The sequence below is a fragment of the Aedes albopictus genome, chromosome 1 (genome assembly GCF_035046485.1).
Source record: "Aedes albopictus strain Foshan chromosome 1, AalbF5, whole genome shotgun sequence".
NCBI classification, from domain to species: Eukaryota; Metazoa; Arthropoda; class Insecta; order Diptera; family Culicidae; genus Aedes; species Aedes albopictus.
This window is the reverse complement of record NC_085136.1, coordinates 184,147,254-184,170,106: the sequence shown is the minus strand read 5'-3', so window position 1 is coordinate 184,170,106 and position 22,853 is coordinate 184,147,254. Positions and strand designations below refer to the sequence as shown.

General features: G+C 38.0%; 1 protein-coding gene across 5 annotated transcripts in view; it reads right to left on the bottom strand.

Moving 5' to 3' along the window:
- Nucleotides 1-22,853, bottom strand: part of LOC109405671 (protein ovarian tumor locus) — a 123,684-nt gene that overhangs the window by 48,624 nt on the left and 52,207 nt on the right. For 2 of the 5 annotated variants that reach the window (XM_029856453.2, XM_029856451.2), the window contains 2 exons: nt 7,668-8,149; nt 7,307-7,618 (listed from right to left, as the gene is read on the bottom strand). In XM_029856453.2, coding sequence (XP_029712313.1) covers nt 7,307-7,618; nt 7,668-8,149 — 794 coding nt within the window. Of the gene's footprint in view, nt 1-6,503; nt 6,944-7,306; nt 7,619-7,667; nt 8,150-22,853 lie in introns of those variants that run through there. The other 3 variants (XM_029856454.2, XM_029856452.2, XM_062845957.1) reach the window with 2 other exon arrangements.

Genomic DNA, 22,853 nt, shown 5'->3' with positions numbered 1-22,853 from the left:
TTCGTCGAATCTGCGCTACGCATGGGGTGTGCGATGACGTATTTTGTCACCCAGTCGACTGCTACTAAAATCACCGTATTTCCTGCTGTCGAGCGCGTTAGGGGTCCCACAAAATCCAACGAGATCAGCTCCCAAGGGAGTTTGGCCGGTTTCGCATTGCCCATCGTAGGCCTCATTGTTCCTGTAGGAGCTTTGCTTGCCTTGCATGTTGAGCAGGATCTTACGTATTTTCCGACGTCCTGCCGCATCTTTGGCCAATAGAAGTATGTTTGCACCTTGCGCCATGTCTTCTCGTTGGATTTTGTAACTGTAACACCAAGCTTATCCTGTTCTAGGAAGCGACACAATTCCAACAGTGATGATAATAATGTTTAGCAAAGGTCATATAAACATTAATACCGAGTAGGTATAGACCTATTGAGTGGACAACAGTTGCGGTAGCGCGGTACGCTCGAGGATCGATCATTATCGTCAAAGTAAGCTTTGTCTTCTATTAATAAAAAAATCAAATTCAATCAAATCAATTTATCACTTATTTTTCTAATGAACGGTTTGCTGTCAAAAATACTAAATCAGTTATAAGAACTATCATGACAAACAAATTGATTAGCGTAGACTTTGGTATCGTTATCTAGGTATTAAAAATTTGCTAAAAAAACATAAATTTATTCAACGTTCGGTCAATCATGAACTACATGACGGTATTATGCAAACGTCAAACTAGAACATAAACGACCCAAACTATTCGAGTAGCCCAGTATTCGCTTTTTCTACTACCCAAATTATATTTGAATCAACCAATGAATCGGTGCACGGTTCAAATTATTAAAATATTGTTTAAAATTGTTTAATGCTCTAAGATGCCGAGTAAACGTTTAATTAAAAGAAATCCTCTAACGTCCTCATTTATACAGTGAGGTTTTTTTTACGCGGGGGATACGTACCGCGTAAAAAAAACTCAGTTCAAAATTCGAAAAACCGCGTAAAAAAGTCTCACCATTTCTCGACGAATCATGCAAAAATAAGACGATGATTTTTTTTTGTATGGAGTTTTCATTTACGCGGCCGCGTAAATGAAAACCGCGTAAAAAAGACCTGACTGTATTCACATCCTGTGCATTTACGAAGCACCATCAGTATTGGAACTATACTGCCCATAACTGCATAATTGTAACATTTGCAATTTTTGCCAATATTGAGTTAATACCGGGGATCATCTCCTAATCATCATTACTTTCATCCACCCAAATGAACTTAATAGGTTTGTTCTGCAAAATGTCAAACAAATACCAAGTCGTTTTGTCTCATTAGCTTATATTCATGAATGTAACCGCATAACAGTCACACTGGAAATACACACTGGCCTCATAGCGTACCATCAATCATATTTGGGTCTGATTATTTTTTTAACTATTCGTCCAGCATACAAGAAGTGCTGTAGAAAATTTTATTGCAAAAGGATGAACTTTAAATTATTGTGAAATTTTTGAAATTGCGTTCCGTCTCCATACTAGCGCATGTTGCAAACTTTAAATTCCATTTTCTTCAATGCCTACTTTTGTCGAATGTGACTGTTATGCAGTTATGGGCAGTATATCTTTTGAAAATTTCTAGAATGCTTCCTATGTTTCTGAACGAAACAAAAGAATTATAATAAAAAAATACAACACCAATAAACATTTTTGTTACTTACGCAGTTCAGTTCATTTAACCTAGTAATCCTACATTATAGAGATCTGCGGAGGCGGCCATTGTAAGCCAATCGTGCAGAAAGAACTGTCAAAGTGTGAGCCAAATGAACAGGCTGATCGTTCGTAAGAAGGCGTCGATTGAACGGTATTGCAATCCGAACTAAATAAATTACAATTATTTATTTTTAATATCGAGAAATTGACGGTATATGTAAGTTTAGTAAAAAGATAGAATTTAATTAATTCTGCTTTCAAAAGCTCAAGCTTATGACGAAACTTTTGTTGCTGCACTTCTCGAAAAAACTTTCATTGCTGCTTCTTGCTTCATTTCTGCCGATATGTTTAGCTTAACACTTTGCAATAAACTTCAGATTTCATCGATTGCTCCGCTATTTTTTTCAAAATTTTGAAAAAAAAAATCTACCATAATTAGAAAATGTAAACAAAACAACTTGAACCACTACGAAGTCACGCACAAAGTTTGAACATCTAGCTTTGCAGCAAGTGTTGGCAGCTGATGTAAACAAAATGAACAGCGTTGCCGAATCGACATATGTAACTTCCGCTTATCTCTATGTAGAGGATTTCTAATTTAACCTGTAACAAAAGGACCTCGTCGAATCGCGCACATTTGTCCATCGGTTTATAAATTTCCAGCTTGCTTGGTTTGAGTACAATAAGTAATCTCACGCTCACCGGTGGCATTCGCTCGTTGTAAACCCGTATTTTGAAACACATTTTAGTTACAAACCCGATTATTACAAAACATAACTATTCAATGCATTTAAAAGGCATTCAAGTTCCATAGAAGTGCTGTCAGTGCACTCCGATGCACGTTAGTGTCAAACTTACGTTTTAATGAGCGAATGTCATTTGCTGGTTGCAATGCAAATGTGTTGTAACAAGTGAACGGCCGATGTTGTAGATGGCTTACTATGAAAATATAGCGACTATCCGTTGGTTTTTTGACTATATCTCCAAAACGGTAAGAGATTCCATTTTGGTGTCAAAGAGCGAAATGAAGAACATTAGTTTTCGCGCTTAGAAAAATTTTGTTTAACCTTTCAGCGCGCGCGCTGTTGTAAAAAGTACAACACTACCAAAAAACCTCGCTTTTTGTATACAACGCAAGCGCGGTGCAGTTTTGGTTGCTTAATGGCGCGCGTCCTGGAAGGTTAAAATAATCTATGATACAGACGGTACTTTTATCAGCATTTTCAGACGTTTTTTCTCTATGGTGAAAAATTTTCTGAGAAATTTTTTTCTCGGTGTATTTTTATTGGATTGCTGAGGTAATTTGGCGTCGATTTTACTAAAAAAAAGTTTGTTCTGCGATGCTTTGTTTTTGAGATATGATTTTTTGAAATTTGGGGTGTTTTAGAAAATTTTGGAAAATCGTGAAATTTCATCTAGCGTTTTCCGGGAAAATAGCCCACTATATTTTTTTTGAATTCCAAATATGTTCATATATCCACGACCTCTAGCTCTAGTGAAATTTTCATCGAAATCGGAGACCCTTCGGCCCAAACTGTTCGGTAATAAAAAAAATCCCCTATAACTATATCAGATGACTTGAAGATCTGATTTTTACAGAACTGTTTGCCATTGCTTATAATTTCAGCTATTCCAATCATTACTGCAAAGCACATCGGCCACATGCCCAAAATCAAAGCTTCATGGAAGATATAATCCAAGCACAGGGAAATATATTTAATACGAATAATACAACAATAATTTTGATAAGTGTAAGAAGGATTCTGTTCATCATAGGTGGAATTAATCAGGGTTTTCACAAGGTTTTTAATGAGACAATCAGCGGAATTCGGCCGAATAATATATTATGAAATACCTATGTGGTATACGACCGAAGGCCGAATAGTACTATTCGGCACATCACTATTTACAAACAATGTTTGTGATTACATTAAACAATAATTGTTATTTTTTCTTGACTTCAAAATACTCGGTAAGATGTTCTACCGATTTTGTAGTTAAGGACAGACTTGTTAGAATCCCAAAATGGCCGACTTTGGAACCTACTCACGATTTCGAGGGCACAAATCTCTTCATAAACAAAACCAGCGCATCTGATCTTCTTATTTTAAGCTTATTACAAGTGAGCAAGAACAGACTAATGAAATTCACTGTTGTATGAAGCTTGTTTCTTGAGATTTGTGCGTCTAAAGTTTTGATGTACTGTTGAAGTGGGATTTTAAGACGTTTGTCCTTAAAAACATTGTGAAATACCTAAATACAGATTGCATGGTCGTTGTCTACAATTTACTATTTTAAAACCCATATCCTCAGATCGATTTGTAAACATAGTTTTTTTTTTGTACAGTCATGACTCGCTGGTTGGGGGCTTAATAGTTGGGTGACTTTTTAGTTGGGGCCCCGTTAGTTGGGCTGTCAGCCAACTAAAAAGTACCTGGATGTCATAATTCAATGTCAAACTGAAAATGACAACCAATCTGTAATTCCAAGGGGTGAGCTAATGAGTTTTTGGTTTCTTAAACTTTACTAATAATCGAAAAGAATTTCTATTTCATATTTCTTTTAAAAAAAAATAATATGTACAATTACTTCGAAACAAATGCAAAACATCGGTAATCTTTATTTTGTCGATCATTGAAAGCGTTTGGTGCTTGCTTTTGGTCCGGGTGCTTTGGGACTGTCCATTAATTACGTAAGGGAAATTTTACGATTTTTCGACACCCCCACCCCCCCTTGTAAGATTTTTTGTATGAGAACCCAAATATTTTTGTATGGCGCGTAAGATTTCTCAAACCCCCCCTCCCCCCAAAAACCCTTACGTTATGAATTAACTACATCGGCTGTTTTCCTACTCTCCGCATCGACCAATGTGGCGCTAGCTTCTATGCGCGAAAAATCGCTAAAAGTAAATCGCAAAAATATTGTATGGCGAATACCATCTAAAGGCAAATTCTTCAAAGTGGAACACATTATACGAAAAAATATTTGGTAGTGGTTGTGCACAATGGTGACCACTATTAAGCCTACAAATATGTTTTCGGGAAAAGCTTTGTATTTCAAGTAATTCAAGTTTAGATGCATTTCGCCATACAAAATTCTAGATTGAGTTTAAATAAGGGCGAAAGTAACATGAGAGAGTTCTCTTCATCGACTCTCTCTTCTGCAAATTAAAGTGACAAGATGCAAATTCAATCGAACTTTTTTACACTTAAACGCTAAATTGCATCGCAACCTAGCGATTTATGACCAAAAAGTTCAACCATACTTGCATCTTGTCACTTTAATTTGAAGAAGAGAGAGTCGATGAAGAGAACTCTCTCATGTTACTTTCGCCCTTATTTAAACTCAATCTAGAATTAAATTGATTTACTCCTGCTGATCAACTGTGGCTGCGCGCAAAGCGGGTAGTCCATTAATGGGCAGCCCCTTTCATAAACATCTATATTTTCACTTCACCGACTAAAAATGGGTGAAAATAATTATTTCCTGCATTGGCCATATAGGTATCTTGCAAAACGTATCAGTTTTGTTCTAAATGTGAAACAAATTGAAAAATTTTCCTTTTTGCTTCCAACCTAAACATGATTTAAAAAAAACAATGCGTACGCCCCTTGTGCTGCTGTCACTTCACCCAACTAGCGAATCGAATTCGTTGGTTGGGTGGAGGTTGTGGCTCAACGAGCGGGTTCCGACTGTATTGTGATAGATTCGGATTTGTTTTTTTTTTATATGGGACCGTGCCATGCCCTAATACCGTGTGTCTCCTAATACCGTGTATTTGTCAAAAAAATCAAATATTTTACTGAATGTATCATGTTCTTTACTGAGTAACTAGTTCAAACGTTAGCATATCAAACCATCTTAGATATGACGTGATATGTTTGGCATATATTTACAAACACAGGCTAATAAAAATGTTTGAAAAGCACCAATGCACGGTATTAGGGCATGATTACTTTCGATTTCCAAATACCGTGTTGTTTCTAAAACTGTATACTGAAAATATTATTGATACTTTTTACTTTATGAATCAGCTGAACAAATCTCTAGGCAATGTTCAACGCACAGGTTCTTTTTTTTAGGTACTGTTTGATATACCTACATTTACCTACATTTTTATACCTACACTTTTACCCACACACGTACCTACACATACACTCCTAGTATAAATACCACAACGAATGCGAGGTTTTCTTCAGTCGAGCACTTGACACTGAAGAAGTCTGTAAGTCACAGACGAAATAGGCCTATCTGTCCGAAGATAAGCACAGTAGTAGAATTAAAAGGAATTTGCTCGTCCTTTCTAGTTTTTCTTTAAAAGAGTTATTCATTTTTTTATTTTCTTTTGCAAAAGGTACATACCTACATTTTTATACCTACACTTTTACCCACACACGTACCTACACATACACTCCTAGTATAAATACCACAACGAATGCGAGGTTTTCTTCAGTCGAGCACTTGACACTGAAGAAGTCTGTAAGTCACAGACGAAATAGGCCTATCTGTCCGAAGATAAGCACAGTAGTAGAATTAAAAGGAATTTGCTCGTCCTTTCTAGTTTTTCTTTAAAAGAGTTATTCATTTTTTTATTTTCTTTTGCAAAAGTAAAGTATAAGTGAAGTGTTTTTAAATTAAACTAGAGTCTGAAGTAACAAGTTCTACTAAAAGCTCTAAAGTAATAGTAAAGTAAAATGGCTTAAATACTTGAAATTCTACTAATCATATTTTTTATACATAATACATATAATTGTAGCGGTCCTGCCGACCGAAGGAAGCATTTCCCTCCCTGTATCGAATAAATCTAAAGATCAATGATCACCATTGATCTAAGAAAGACCCTTTATTTCCTCATGGTGCTCAACGCAATTAGTGGATTACATCACATGTGGATTTCACGGTCATGTTTATAGACCAACGCCGGTTAACCAAGAAACAAGCGATGCAAGCAGAGAGAATGCTTACTGCTTGTTGCTGGTTGACCTGGTGATATAACGTTCTCGCTCCAATGCCGGAGAAATGTTTTTCTTTTAATTTTTGTTTGTCGCCCGGCAGCGCTGACTGAACCCCAACAAGGTCTCAGTCACGCGGCCGAACTAATGAAGCCAGAGTGGACGACGCCCGTTTTGGCTTTTCTCTTTTCTCTTATTTCTTTTCAGATCGGGAGTATGAGTTCTTGCGACGGCAAGTTAAAAGACCCGCGATTGACGCCGTGGCGGCGTTATATTGTTGTGTGGATCGTCGGCTGCCCGGTTCGTCTGTTCGCGGTGACGGTTGTTGTGGGTTCGTTGGAGAAGTCCGGGTGTCCGTTTGTCGTCGGTGTCGTCGACGTTAGTGTGCCGTGTGGTTGCGAGAAAGTGTTAGAAAGTAAGTCCCATTATTTAGAAAAATAAACAATAAGTAGTAATAATCGTAGAGTTAGTGTGTGAAAAAAAGGAAGAATAAAAAGAAATCCAGTGCCGTGCCGACTTTCGCCTCTACAATAAACAATAATATAGCGTTTGACAAATTGAGATAAATTGTGAAATAATTTTTGCGGGTCTGTTTAAAGTGAAGAGCATTCTTAAGGTCACGGTATTAGGGCATGGTTCGGTATTAAAAATCAAATGCCATGCACTTACCTGTGGATGTTGTGGTGGGCCATATATTATAGGTGGAAAATGGGTACCATATTGTAGACCATGAGCTTCCGATATAACGTCTACAGGGCTGCTCGGTAAATGTTCATGCATCACCATTTCTGGCGGAGGGGGTGCAACGATTCCTCCTGTTGGTGATGGTGTCATCACGGTTCCATAAGGATGCACTACGTAGGTCGGTACGTAGCATGCTCCCTGTGGTGTCATCATAGGATCCATGTTTGCATAAAGCTGTACTCCAATTGGATACGGGTTGATAGCAGGATGCGCCGGACCATAAGAAAATGTCTGCAACTATTGTTGGTGAATATTTTGAGCTGTTACATTTGGGATACTATTTTACCTGCGCAGGTTCATGACCGTTACTATTATCCACAGCAGCTGATTGTGTTGACTGTTTGTTACTCAACACAGGAGATACGCAAGAGGGGCTAGTGTATTCAGAAATGGTAGTGCCTATACCGCACGAAGTCCTATGCTCAGATACCTTCTTGTTGAGACTTTTTGATGTATAAGTACATTTGCGCTGAGATGATGGATGGTTTTCATTCTTGGTCATTCCCATGTTTGTTCCTCGTTGTCTTGGTAGTTGATTATTCCCTCTATTTTCATTGCTACTCGAAGAAACGTTCAATTTTCTTTCGAAGTCATTTTCCAGACATTTATCATCTTGTTCTTCATTGCTCACATACTCTCCAATGCCAGGAAGAGCATGTGCCGTTTCGAGGGACAGAGGAATCGGTGGAGGAAGCATGCGGAATTGATTTTGACGGAAGTACTCAATACCAAGGTTGTAGAAATACCTCAAGGTTATCATATCGTTCACTACAATAAAATCAGAAAAAGTACGAAATAAACAATATAAACGTCTATATGTAAATTCAAATAAGTAAGGAAAATGCATTAGGTTATTCAAATTCATGGAGACCCCGTTATTTAAAGGTACAACAATGTTTGCGGACCCCTCGATTTTGGTCAAATGTTGGCTCATGTGAACTGTTATAATCTTAAAGTATCTCCTTAAAATCCTTCAAAATGAAACGGTATTGTAATGAGGTAAGACAGAGCTACTTTTTACAGTTAAAAAGAGTTTGGTCGGCCATATTCAATTCGGCCGCCATCTGGAATTTATTAGCATTAGCATTAAGCGAGTCGCACAAATTCGTAGATGGTACAGTCCTAAACCTCTGTTATGAGGGTTGCCTCCTTCCCGTCCGAACCAAAGCACAAAGATTTGGGACAAATCTTTGACTCTTAGACAAGACTGACGCAATCCTCCAATGGTCGAGCACTGTCCTGGCCATCGTACGTCAAATAAGCTACGTATTAGTGATACGCTCGCCACTGTTACAAATTTTTACAATATAATTTATATTATTACGATAAATTTACCTGAATCCTGCTGAAATAAAATGTTAATTAGCTGTACATTGAAACCAAAATACTACAAAACACGAAAAAATGCATCAAACTTTGATCTTGGAATATTTATAAATACGGTAAATATCAACACACTCAATCACGTTTTAGCTGTTCGGTAATTTATTTTTTGCAATTTCTCATCGTAATAGGCTGTTTTACCTCACGCTAATCTGACAGGAAAAGGCCTACTTTCCCACACCTAACTAACAGTGCTGTAATGATTCATTACAGCACTGATTTGTAAAACTAGCTTTGTACCTGCTACACCGCGCTCAAACTGGGTGTACAGTCGGAACCCGCTCGTTGAGCCACAACCTCCACCCAACCAACGAATTCGATTCGCTAGTTGGGTGAAGTGACAGCAGCACAAGGGGCGTACGCATTGTTTTTTTTAAATCATGTTTAGGTTGGAAGCAAAAAGGAAAATTTTTCAATTTGTTTCACATTTAGAACAAAACTGATACGTTTTGCAAGATACCTATATGGCCAATGCAGGAAATAATTATTTTCACCCATTTTTAGTCGGTGAAGTGAAAATATAGATGTTTATGAAAGGGGCTGCCCATTAATGGACTACCCGCTTTGCGCGCAGCCACAGTTGATCAGCAGGAGTAAATCAATTTAATTCTAGATTGAGTTTAAATAAGGGCGAAAGTAACATGAGAGAGTTCTCTTCATCGACTCTCTCTTCTTCAAATTAAAGTGACAAGATGCAAGTATGGTTGAACTTTTTGGTCATAAATCGCTAGGTTGCGATGCAATTTAGCGTTTAAGTGTAAAAAAGTTCGATTGAATTTGCATCTTGTCACTTTAATTTGCAGAAGAGAGAGTCGATGAAGAGAACTCTCTCATGTTACTTTCGCCCTTATTTAAACTCAATCTAGAATTTTGTATGGCGAAATGCATCTAAACTTGAATTACTTGAAATACAAAGCTTTTCCCGAAAACATATTTGTAGGCTTAATAGTGGTCACCATTGTGCACAACCACTACCAAATATTTTTTCGTATAATGTGTTCCACTTTGAAGAATTTGCCTTTAGATGGTATTCGCCATACAATATTTTTGCGATTTACTTTTAGCGATTTTTCGCGCATAGAAGCTAGCGCCACATTGGTCGATGCGGAGAGTAGGAAAACAGCCGATGTAGTTAATTCATAACGTAAGGGTTTTTGGGGGGAGGGGGGGTTTGAGAAATCTTACGCGCCATACAAAAATATTTGGGTTCTCATACAAAAAATCTTACAAGGGGGGGTGGGGGTGTCGAAAAATCGTAAAATTTCCCTTACGTAATTAATGGACAGTCCCAAAGCACCCGGACCAAAAGCAAGCACCAAACGCTTTCAATGATCGACAAAATAAAGATTACCGATGTTTTGCATTTGTTTCGAAGTAATTGTACATATTATTTTTTTTTAAAAGAAATATGAAATAGAAATTCTTTTCGATTATTAGTAAAGTTTAAGAAACCAAAAACTCATTAGCTCACCCCTTGGAATTACAGATTGGTTGTCATTTTCAGTTTGACATTGAATTATGACATCCAGGTACTTTTTAGTTGGCTGACAGCCCAACTAACGGGGCCCCAACTAAAAAGTCACCCAACTATTAAGCCCCCAACCAGCGAGTCATGACTGTAGCATTTTCTTGCACCGGTGCCAATCGGGTGTCAAAACAGAACAGTACCTGCGAATAAACGAACGGTTTCGGTGCAAGTTTGCTACACCCGGTGGCAAAGCGGTGCAGGCGGTGCAAATAAACGAATTCGACATAAGGAGGACTGTTTCGCTGTCTCGGTCATTCTGTAGAGCTGTTCTGATAAGGTGATTCCATATTGTTGTCTCAGGTGTTCGGAGGATGTGTAACTAATGGCGGTTAGTGGTAACAAACAACACAAACACTTTCCTGAATTTTATTTAACAAACTGACGAATACTACTCTAGACCACGACAAACTCTCATAAACCTGCTGAGGGGGTGCTACGAACCGTTACACTCTCCCCCAGCTCGGGTAAAAAAAATATTTACAAAGTGGATATTTTTTGTTTCAATCACAAAATTACAAGACCAATCACACTTAACTCTGAACCACTTCACATTACACATAGCAGTCGACACTTTTATAAATTCACGCGAACTGACGGTAACACGAAACGTTCCACTCGCGACGTACTAGATTCAGTCATACAAAAGACAGTAATGAAATAGTTTGTGGATGGGTAAGTATGATTGTCGAGTATCGGGGTCATAGGTTATCATCGTTGTGTTTCCAACTCCTCGCTATTTACGCAAATACGCAAGCACTAGGCAAGGTAACCTCTATCATCACTCACGATTTTCCACACGATTGTTTAAAAAGAAATTACCAACAATTACAAAATTTACATATAAAAATGTTTTAACAAAATCATTTTACACAAATTTTACTTAACGGTATACTAAAAATATATTTACAAAAATTTACAAGTTTAAAAGTTGGAGCAAACTCACATGAAAGCACGGTAACATTATCGATTGAAATCTTTCACGGTTTGTCGGAGTTGCGATTGATCTACTACTGCGCGTTTCGAAATTGAATCGAACAATGGTCTATTGGTGTGTGTTACTACTGTGATGTATGGAACTGTCAACTATTTGTTAATGAAAAATGATCAAAAATTTATGAGATGCAGATCATGAGGTAAGTTAAATGTAACTTTATTTGAGAATTATTCTGTGTACATGATGAAGAATCACCGTAGATTAATTGGCCAAAAATCAACCCGGAAAATTGATTCTACATCATTAAAAATATTCACAAACAGAAGTTAATTCAGTGAAATTGTTTTACTTTTCTCTATCTATGGTTATGTTTTAATTGTTTTTGCTTGACTTGTTTTAATTGAGTTACATGGATTCTTTGGTATGGTACTCTTTGGTTCTATTTCTGTTATTTGTATTGTTCTTATTCCGTATTCTCAACAAATTTCTATTCTATTTACAATCCTAGGACAAAACGCATCACAATGTCTTCACAAATGAATAAAAACCAGTTTAAAATAAATAATAAAAAAAAAACTACACATGCTAAAAATCTACTAATAAATTACGGCCGTCATGCAATTATTTACAAAATTTACAAATCATTTTTTGGCTGCTTTAACAAAGATTTTGGAATTTACGAGCTTTTCTAGACGAATCATTTAACAGAAAAGGGTCTTCATCCAAATCTTCTACAGCATTCATTAAGCACTAATCGTACTTCATTTCAGGTACTCCGACCTGCATTCCACTGCTTACGTTCCAACGATAGCACCGACCCTGATCAAATGGGTTGTTTACGATCAGGGCAGTCGTTGGGATCGCAGACTGGGATTTGCTATCTCTCACTTCCTCAAGGGGAACTTGTGAGCAGATTCACTCTTGATTGGACCCATCCAGCAATACGGCTAAAACAAACAAATTAAAAATACATCCTAGGATCTTCAACAATCGCTGTCTCCACAGCACGAGATTCGGCATCATGTAAACCAAGCAGGACTAGAGCTACTCGTACGATGGATTAACGGAATTTTTCCTCTAGAAGAATTATTGACAGAGGTAATTATCCACCAATCGCACTACTCATTTGCCTATCACTTGTCTACTACAACCTATCTCTTTAGTGCCATTTACACTTATCAATAAATTGATTCAACCAAGAGGTACAATCCTTCCTTCAACTTCATCAAGAAAAACAAATTGATAGAAATATTGCTAAATGTATTGCTTGCATTTTTATTGCGAAGAAGATGGATGATAATGTTGAATCTTGATATAAATACTGACCAACCTGCAAAAGCGAGATTGAGGTTAGTGTTTATATCTTCAATAATTTCCCCTCCGAAAGATTGATCCAACCACCGCTATCATCCAGTTTGACCAAACCATCAAGATCATCCAAGTCCGTGAAAGTTTCCCCTTGAGTTGTTTTATTCGATCAATCCAGCAGGGTAAAAGAGAAGGCAGATTGAGCGAAGACCATTCCATCAGTGAGGAAGAGATAGCAATTCACCAACATTTAGCGCGTGGTTCACGGCGTTCATGGTGGCCAGCTCAATTGAATTTTATGGAATGCTTTGAAAGCAAATTTTTAGAAATAAAGTGTCACGTTTTTGCATTGTAAATAAAATAAAGACTTGATCATTAGAAAAGTGAAAATTTCGATATTTCACTTGCTTATTCAATTCCATTAATGATTATGAAAAAAATAATGTTTTGATGATTCTGGTTATTTACCACGCCATATTCGATTTTTTGTAAGCATTCATCAACTCTTATTTATTGAACCCAATCTCTCGGATAAGTATGATGAATTGGTAAATAGTGGATCTATCTACTAATTCATCATGCTATTTTTCCTAATGTCTTGAGAAGGTTAATGTTTTTTTAATTTCTAACACAAGTTATGAACTTCTACCGGTGAACCAAAATATTTCATACAAAATGGAGCTTAAACAATAAGTATAAACAGTTAGGTTCGAACTTCAACATGTAAATTTGGAAATCACTCTAAGGGGCTTTTCCCTCTTACAAAATTTAAAGTTAAAAATAAATAAATAATTAAATAATAGTTAGGTTCGAACAAGTTTTGATTTTTGCTAATGTCATAGTAAATATGTAAAGCAGTAGAGGTTTGGAAAACAATGGCTGATAAGAGGTTATTGCCATATTGATTTGGTTGTTTCGGCTATAATTGAAAATGTTTGCTTTATCCGTTATTAACAGGTTTATCTATAGCTAGATTGATTACTGAACGATGATTAAATTATATGCCTTGAGAGTGACTTTGAGTATTATTGGCAGTGTTTCTCTCTTTGCCATAAGAGTTTTTTGTCGTCCAAATAGCTTGAAACTTAGTTGTAAACAGTTTGATTGGCAAAAATGTGACGCCAACTTTCAGTTTATCAGACTTTAGATAACACCCCATGACGAAGAGAACAAAGCTGTCGAAAATATACTGAGTTTTGTAGCATTTTATACTAAAGGTACTAGAAAATCGCATATGCGTTAGTGGAAATTAAAGATGTGATATAAAACATGATGAACCAATGTTAAATATTAAACATTATTCCTAAATAATCTAATGAAAATTTACGATGCGCAACATGTGCTTGAAAATGTTTATTTGGCAGCGCTTTCTTGTTTCCTTTATTCCACCATTCTATCAATTATTTCTTTCTCAAGGATTATTGATGAAATCACGAGGATCAAACCAAGTATCAATCCAATATCTTTCACGAGAGATAGATCAAGCCGAGGCTCGAGCAGAGAGAAAATCTCCTGGCAGTATGAGAGAAGTTAATGCATAAAGAGAAAAAAAAACAAGTGTCCGTGCATGCTTATCATACGTGCACAGCTAGCAAAGCAAAGCCTTTTATTGAATCAATGCGTCGTCGGTGGGTGTGCGGTTGATTTTCAGTCCTACCGATCCCAATGCCCAATGAATACAATGCATTTCTGTCACATTTTTATTTATACTTTTAATGAATTTTCTATTCACATTAATTCTTCTTCTAAGCTTTACCATTTTTACATATGTAATCAAACATTTTACATATTTTTTTATTACGAAAAGTTTTTGGACAGCCAATGGGATGGGACTCGAAACACCATCAGTGCCGTCTTGCTGAATTACCTTTATATTTCGACATTACACAAAATTACTACAGAAGGGTGTTATTTGTCAGAAGGGGGTATTTCTAATTTATAGGCAACGCAGCTAAGCATGTTACCACCATAATGTGCAAATTATTAATTAACTGGTGTTAGAAACCGCCAGTGCACCAGTAATTTTTAGCAAAGTTCTGTGGGACACCAACCGAGTTATAAGATTACACAAAAAATGTTGTGAACTGTTTATTATCACTAATGCATTGTAATCGTTGAGTTCATTACATTTACCTCTGCATTAATTACTTTACATAAACTTTGCATAAATTTACTACATTACTTCTGCATAAATTGTTTTTTTTTGTTCGATGATTTATTACATCTGAATTCACTTTTTTTGTGTAATATATTTAGCTATTGAAATTTATTTAAATTTAAATTTATTTAAATTTTAATTTATTTTAATTTAAAAAAAATACGGCAACACGGCAGAATGCTCTGCAATGATGACGCTCTCGTTCACGCGCTGCTGCATTGAAAGAATGATAGGTTGATCTGGAGGGGAAATATTGAACCAATCAAATGATCCATGGAATAATTTGACCCATGGTTTGAACAATCTTCGAGAGGATTGATGTAACAATTTTGAAGGTGGGGAAATATTGTAGAGAAAATTGAAGAAAAATGCGCTATGGAGGGGAAATATTGCTGTGTGGTTGATCAAACGGAAGATAGGGGAAAAGTTGAATGATTGATGTCAATCTATGTTTGAACAATATTATACATTCAATGTTTCCATAAAACGGCAAACTATTGATCAATATATGCACCGTGTGACTGGCGCTTTTTAGGGACAAATTGGCCGTCGTGGACGAAGCTCTCCTACAACGAACGACACAAACGTGTGTTCTCACTCTCGATATGTTCAATCATACGACCTACACAATTCCACAGCTTCTCGCTGTACCTATACCTACTCCTGTACTAGGGTCAACCCGATCACTTCTCATCTGCTTCCAACCGATGAACTCTGAGAAAGACGAGATGTTTACTTCTCGGCGATCGATCAGTTTTCTGCATGTGTGAAGAACCGGTATACACTAGCACATCTTTTTCTGCCTTTTCAGCAAATCTTCTCTCTTTTGCTCTAAACAGAGCCTGAAAAATATTGGGCCATGGTTCTGGAATCCAAATTCACAGTACCAGGACTATTACCAAACAAAAAAAAAACAGTCTGAGACACGGATGACTCAGGACAGGCAGGGGAACAACATTGTTGAAAGATCTAAGAATTCTTACCTAAAAGAATTAGACTTTCTTCATGGTTCAGTGTTAAAAACCGGTCTCCAACACACAAACAAACGCTTGTATGCGGAAACCAAAACCACACACAAACAGACGTCTCACTCTACTCACTTCTCATCGTTACCCTTTTTAACGGTTAGTTCAAATATTTTTTAGTTCGCAAATCACTCGGCCACGGCGCTCGCATCGTTTTTGCTCCTGTTTGACGTTTGCTCACTACCGCCACCTACTGAGTGGTTTGCGTAACATAGCTTGTTTAGCATTGGGCGATTATATTTTTGTAACGATGAATTTTATCGCAATTTGTTTCAAGTGATACGTCTGTTTGTCTGTGCCAAAACGCACCTGCTTCCTGTTTCAAACTACCACACTAGTGATTCTCTGCCGTTCTACGCATAGTTGTCCCATGTTTTATGGGATTCCCATATAACATGGGACAACTGGGCGTAGAACGGCAGTTCTCATTTACCTACACTCTCAATGCCTGTTGAAATATTTCAAGATTCATTCATATTATTCATTATTCTTTTTCTATTCCAGGTTTCAGTCGTGGGTAATTCATTCATTGATGGCCTCATTTTATCGAAACTACACCGTTCGTCAACAAATATCACAGAAAATGAAATTGAAAAGAACTTCTTATGAGCTAATGAGACATCACAAAGAAATTTGATAACCTAGTAAAATTGAAAAACCTATAAAATTGTAAAATCCTAATTGGACACGCTTCAAAAGAAGCACACATAATTTGGGTAAATAAAATCTATCATTCTTTGGCCTTTTATTGACACATCGGAAAATATCACAGTAACACACAAAAATTGCTCCATTTTAAATTAAAATGACTAGTTTTGCACTCCGCCGTTCTTTTTGAACAATCGTTTTTCGTTCATTATGCTTTTGGACAACAGAACCCCTCCGAGTTGAATGAAAAATTTAACATGCACGTAAGTACGAGTGAATTTGGTAGATTGCTAATCAGTTCTGTGAAGTTTCGGTAGTATTACCAGAGACTTCGGTCGTGATGGCTTACTCTCAAGTGATTCCCGAGCTGAACCCGTAAAATAGCTGGTAAGACTATTTTTTTTGGGCGCCAAGTGTAACTAATGGCGGTTGCCACAGCTACCGTTGGCTGAGGAGAGGGTCACAGAAGGAGACCCTTCTCAGCGGCTGACGAGGCTCTGTATTTTCAATCAAAACCCAAGGTTCGGCACGCTTATCCTACTCTTTCGCGGATTCAGTGAAACACTTGGATTGCCTTTTTCGCACTCCTGTTTATTCCTCAAAACTTTGTGCACTTCCTCTCTATCTTTCCCTAGCTCTCTACTTTCACTCTACTTCCACCCACTTTCTTAAGACTAATCTGACCTTCTGTCTTCGGGGCCCCTTTCTCCTGCTGTCCTCATCCACCGATCCTCTCCTTCCTCGTCCTTCTTCTGCTCGTTCAATGCGACCTTAAGCGCCCGATCGAATCGGGGTATCTGCGGCCACTGGAGAACAGCTCTTAGGGTGGTCCTCGGCCTGATGTAGCGAATGGCCGAATCCTCATCTGCCCAAGCCTTTGCCGGATGTAGCCACAGCGGAAGGTGACCCATTTTGTGGTTAGGGTTCACCTCTTTGGTAGTGGTAAAACCACGGTAAAACCTCGGGGTTCTGTGTGAGGGGGGGGGGGGGGGGGGGTTTCCAGGCATTAAACAATTCGTTGAATTATCTAGATTCGGGGTTTACTTGTTTACTTGGAATCCTACACACACTTGATCCTCACTTTGGCTCAAAGAACAGCGAGCACTTCCAACTATGCTGTTGGAGATTACTTGGGCAAATGGCTGATCTTATCTTCCCGATCGATCCAGGATCTACTCAAACATGGCCTCCATTCGCTACCAATGGCTACCAACATCATGCTTACATGTAGAGTCCTCTGGTGAGTGAAATTGCAGGGTATTGGTAGCTGATATTGTTGGCTGCGTCCTTTTCGGGTGACCATCAAACACACAGAGTGGAAACAAACAACACAAACACTTTCCTGAATTTTATTTAACAAACTGACGAATACTACTCTAGACCACGACAAGCTCTCATAAACCTGCTGAGGGGGTGCTACGAACCGTTACAGATGGGTAGTTGCAGAGAAAGTGTTCTACAGAATTGTGAACTCTGCAGATGTCACACTGTTTTCGGAAGCCGCTACCGCTGCCTTCGAAATTGTGCGAGACGCGGGTGTGACCGGTTCTAACTCTTGAGAGTATGCATTGGTCCCGCCTGTCGGCAGGACCTTCCAGCTATCGGTGTGGTTTTTTACTTTTCGCGTGAAACTTTCTCTGTCATGGTGCCATTCGATGGATCATGCTTCTTTCACCTTCCTTTTCAGCTACAACCGCGGCAGGGGTACTCCGTGTAACCATCGGCTAACCGGTCTGCTTCTTCATTACCTGGAATCCACATGAAGGTTATGGACTTACCTTTGGAGACCAGTTTCTGCCTAGCCTGGATCCAAGGATGGATGTTACAAGTTCCTTGAAGTGCTGATACTGAACTGGCCGAGTCCGTTATTTTTCTGATGATTTCATACTAGTGTATATCAAAAGCCCCGAGTTACCCCACTTTTCTTTCCCCATAATATGGATGCTACTGGTATTGACATGTTTTGGCCAAAAAAATTAGCTGTCTTTACCTGCTGCTTCATGAGTAGAAATCCTCTACATAGAGATGAGCGGAAGTTACATACATCGATTCGGCAACGCTGTTTGTTTTGGTTTACAACAGCTGCCAACACTTGCTACAAAGCTAGATGTTCAAACTTTATGCGTGACTTCGTTGTGGTTCAAGTTGTTTTGTTTACATTTTCTAATTATGGTAGAATTTTTTTTTTCAATTTTTTGTTGAAATAGCGGAGCAATCGAAGAAATCTGAAATTCAATGCAAAAGTGTTACGCTAATCATATCGGCAGAAGTGAAGCAAGAAGCAGCAATGGAAGTTTTTTCGATAAGTGCCGCAACAAAAGTGTCGTCATAAGCATAAGCTTTTGAAAGCAGAATCTATAAATTTTTATCTTTTTACTAAACATACATAGGGTAATTTGCCAATTGTTGCACAGCTAAAAATTCGCCAATTGTTGCACATCTCATAAGAATAACATGGAGTGTGCAACAATAGGCGAGTTTTTAGCCGTGCAACAATTGGAAAATTACCCTATGCCGCCAATATCTCGATATTAAAAATAAATTATTTTAATTTATTTAGTTCCGATTGCAATACCGTTCAAACGACGCCTTCCTACGAACGATAAGCATGTTCATTTGGCTCACACTTTGACAGTTCTCTCTGCACGATTGGCTCACAATGGCCGCCCCCGCAGATCTCTATAATGTAGGATTACTATTCATGAGCTATCAAATAAATTGTAGATTACCGTAAAACGGGGCGGATAGAAACACTTTCCAGCATACTTAGGCAAGTATTTCTGGAACCGTGCGTAATAAAGTCAGTTGCAAGGGTCTCAACTTTGGGTCCCACCTGCCTTTTAATTGCTGTAATTAGGATTCAAAACTAATTTTTATTTCGTTAACTTTTTTAAGAAAGGTTGCTTGTTTCTATTCGCCCCGCAATGGGACGAATAGAAACAACTTTAAACAATTTTCGATATTTTTTTTCAATTTCAAGACAAAAATAACTTTTAATTCAAATAAACCTCTAAGACTAGATTATAATAATTCACCTAATGAATAAAAAATTGTCGAATGTCGAAAAATACTTTAGTCTGTGAATACATACCGAATCGGTAAAACGCAATTTCAATGGCGGAAGTTTTTTTTGCCTCTAAATCTATACTTTGCTTTTAAAAATTTTCACAAAAAAATTAACGGAATTATCATCTCAAAAAAGGTTATTTGAAACACTGGTAGCATCCAACTAGCTAATCAAATTAAGTTTTGATGAATTTTAAAACATAATTGCCATCTTTTTACAAAAAGTTATTTGTTTCTATTCGCCCCATTGTTTCTATTCATCCCGTTTTATGGTACCTTCTTTAATTATTTTAACCTTCCGAAGGTGTTCAAAAAAAGTTACGTTTAAGGTGTTCAGGTCATATTGACCCGGATTTGGTACAACGATTTCACAGTCATTTCCCAACTAACATTTTCAGCGCTATAAGCTTCAGTCATTTGCTTTCTGTTGTGTGACCATCGAGTAAAAGCAGTCAACGCTGAATAAAAGGAAAGCTAGTCAAATATAAAGCATAAGCTAATACACGACTGCAAAACAAGCACCATCCAGCTACCAAACTCGGTTTTCAGAAATCCATTGCTTGTCACTGGGGCTGCCTTTACTCCACTCTATTCCAACTTCGGGAGTTTTCCCGGAAGATGTGAAAACTTGATTGAACACATCGAATAGGAGTCCCCACTAACAAAACAGCTGCTACTATACAGTACAATTCGTTATACTGACAAATCCCCAAACCAGCAGCGCTTTAAAGGCCGTTATGCGATTTCATTACGGCTAGAATCTTTAATAAATAAACTGTTGGTTTACCAACACGGCTTGTCGGATGTAAACATTATTGTCAAAACAAACTTTAAGCGGGATATATAGCTACTACACAAATTCTTTACAGCTATCCATCTCTGTGCTGTGAAATTATTTGGGTTGCTTTTATTGCACTTTAATTCAATGCCGGAAGATGTGCAAATCGAGTAAGAGTCCCAGCCACTACAACAGCTGCTTTTATACAGTACGTTTTGTAATGTTGCCAAAACACAAAACAGCAGCCCTTCGTAGCCGTTTAAAGAACACTCTTTCAGCTAGAAGCTGTGAAGAAGAATCTGTTGGCGCAATCACACAGCTTGTTCAATGTAAACATTATTGCGTTTGACGTTTCACAAGCTTTTGCAGCAAGATGAAGTTGGGTAAGGTTTCTTGTGGCACAATTATTAAGCCTTGTCTGGAGTAAAACAAAACGGGCTATTTTCTATGTTATTTATATATAGCAGTGTGGCAGCGAGGACATCATCGGGACCAATGGATACGGAGATCGGGAGTTCGATTCCAAATAGCGGCAAGTACTTTAATTATTCAATTTTAAAAGTGATAATTCCAGTTCCACATGTATTGCGTCACGATATCCATAACCTAATTATATTTAAAAGTTTAGTTTGGGGATGCCGTATAACTATTATTTAACAACTGCGAAAAGGCTGAAAAAGCGCCTTCTCAAGATGTTATTCAGTTAGTAGTTACATAGGAGCCGAGAAAAGAGCTATGACTTGGTGGCATAGAAGCTTCTCGCACAGCATATACAGGCTGATTAAGTTCGCCAGATTCATTGGTATAGGGCTTGCATAGAAGCTTCCATCTATATGTACAACACAGTAACTCAGCATCAAGCCGTATTGAGGACGCTTTGTTGACGTTTACATTCACAATAAATGTTAGTTGGGTTCTCAATAAAATAATAAAGTTTTTGTACTCAAAATTATCGTTAGGGCTTAAATTTTGTATATCCGGCTCAAAACTAAAGTTCAGTTGGATGTGGCCACTTGGAACCGACGCCAGAGGGACCATGGTTTGGCCATTTTCGCAGGAGAGTATTTTTCGCAATAAGTTATGAAAATGCAGCTGATTTGAATGTTTGGAGAGCTAACTGCTCCGGGAAAAGCAGCATCACACTGCCCCAACCACTAATCTAACTGACCAGATGAGTTTTGGTTATCAGGTGGCCACGGCACTAAATCTTGAGGCCTCGGAACGGCTTCCCGGAGACCCCCGATAGGTGACTATTTTGCAAATATGGTGAATCCGTGCCGTGCGACATATTAAAAGTTGCAGATTTTTTGGAGAATACATCAGTGACCATGTCAGAAGCCAGAAGCAAGATTGGCCACTTGGTGGTCCCGGAACCGATTCCCGGGACCCCAGAAATGAGGTCAATTCTCGCAGTTTGTATGACCTTGCCGTATGACACATCAAAATTCGTAGAATTTCATAGATAATTCATCCAACCAGCAACTGAAGACAACATTGTCCGCTTGGTGGTTCCGGAACCGGTTCCCAGAGCCGGTTCCGAGGACCCCGGAAATGTGGTCAATTCACATTTTTTTTATTATGCCGTGCGACATATCTAAATTTGCAAAATTTTGTTGCCAATATATCAGTGGCCACATCAGACACGAAAAGCAGGTTTGGTCACTTAGTGGTTTCCGGGACCGGTTTTCAAAACCCCGGAAATGTGGTCAATTCTTGCATTTTCTATAATCATGTTGTCTGATGCATCGAAATTTGCAGAATTTTAATGCGAATACATCAGTGCTCACATCAGATATCAGAGGCAGGATTAGCCACTTGGTGGTCCCGGAACCGGTTCCCAAGAGCCCGTGAGTGTGGTTAATTCTCGCAGTTTGTATAACCTTGCCGTATGAGACAACAAAATTCGCAAAATTTTATAGCTGTACCCGGCAAACTTTGTCTTGCCTACTACGTTTTTTGACGTTTCAAGTTTCTAGCCAAGACCAAGTCCCCGGTCAAAATGTATGGAAGATGGATTTTTATAAACTCTCAATTTTTCCACGTTTTTTGCCTCATAAACCTTCTTTGGGTTAAAACTAACAAAACAAAACTAAGACGGCCAAAACCGGACCTTCCGTTCGCAAGTTATGCGCGGTCCCACGTATGCCACTGCATTTTTATATACATATATAGATTTGGCCGGGGTTCTGCTAAACCGAACTAAGCGCCAAAAAGATAATTCCGAGATAATTTAGCTTAAAGTTCAACCACTCACAAATAAACAACAGCGAAGATTATTTGAAACTTTTCCGCACACATGTAACTTACAAGCCTTCATTCACCATCAGAAATGAAGAATACATGTAAATTATTTGGAATCACTGATATAATTACATTTTATTTCTTGGTACTTTGCACTCAGTTCACTCTGGCCGATCAAAAACATTAGAAAATGGTTTATAATTCAGTTTGGCTGAATGTGTTTTTTTTTGTTTCAGATAAAACCAGTAGGATAGTGAACAAAATCTCGATTTTTCATCGTCTATCAAGTTGAAATCGATATGACTCACAATCCTCTACATGAATCAAAGAGGACGCGTATAGTATGCTAGCACGAAGGTCTCAAAATAGTTTGAAATATGAACAGCTCAGCCCTTCCCACCCA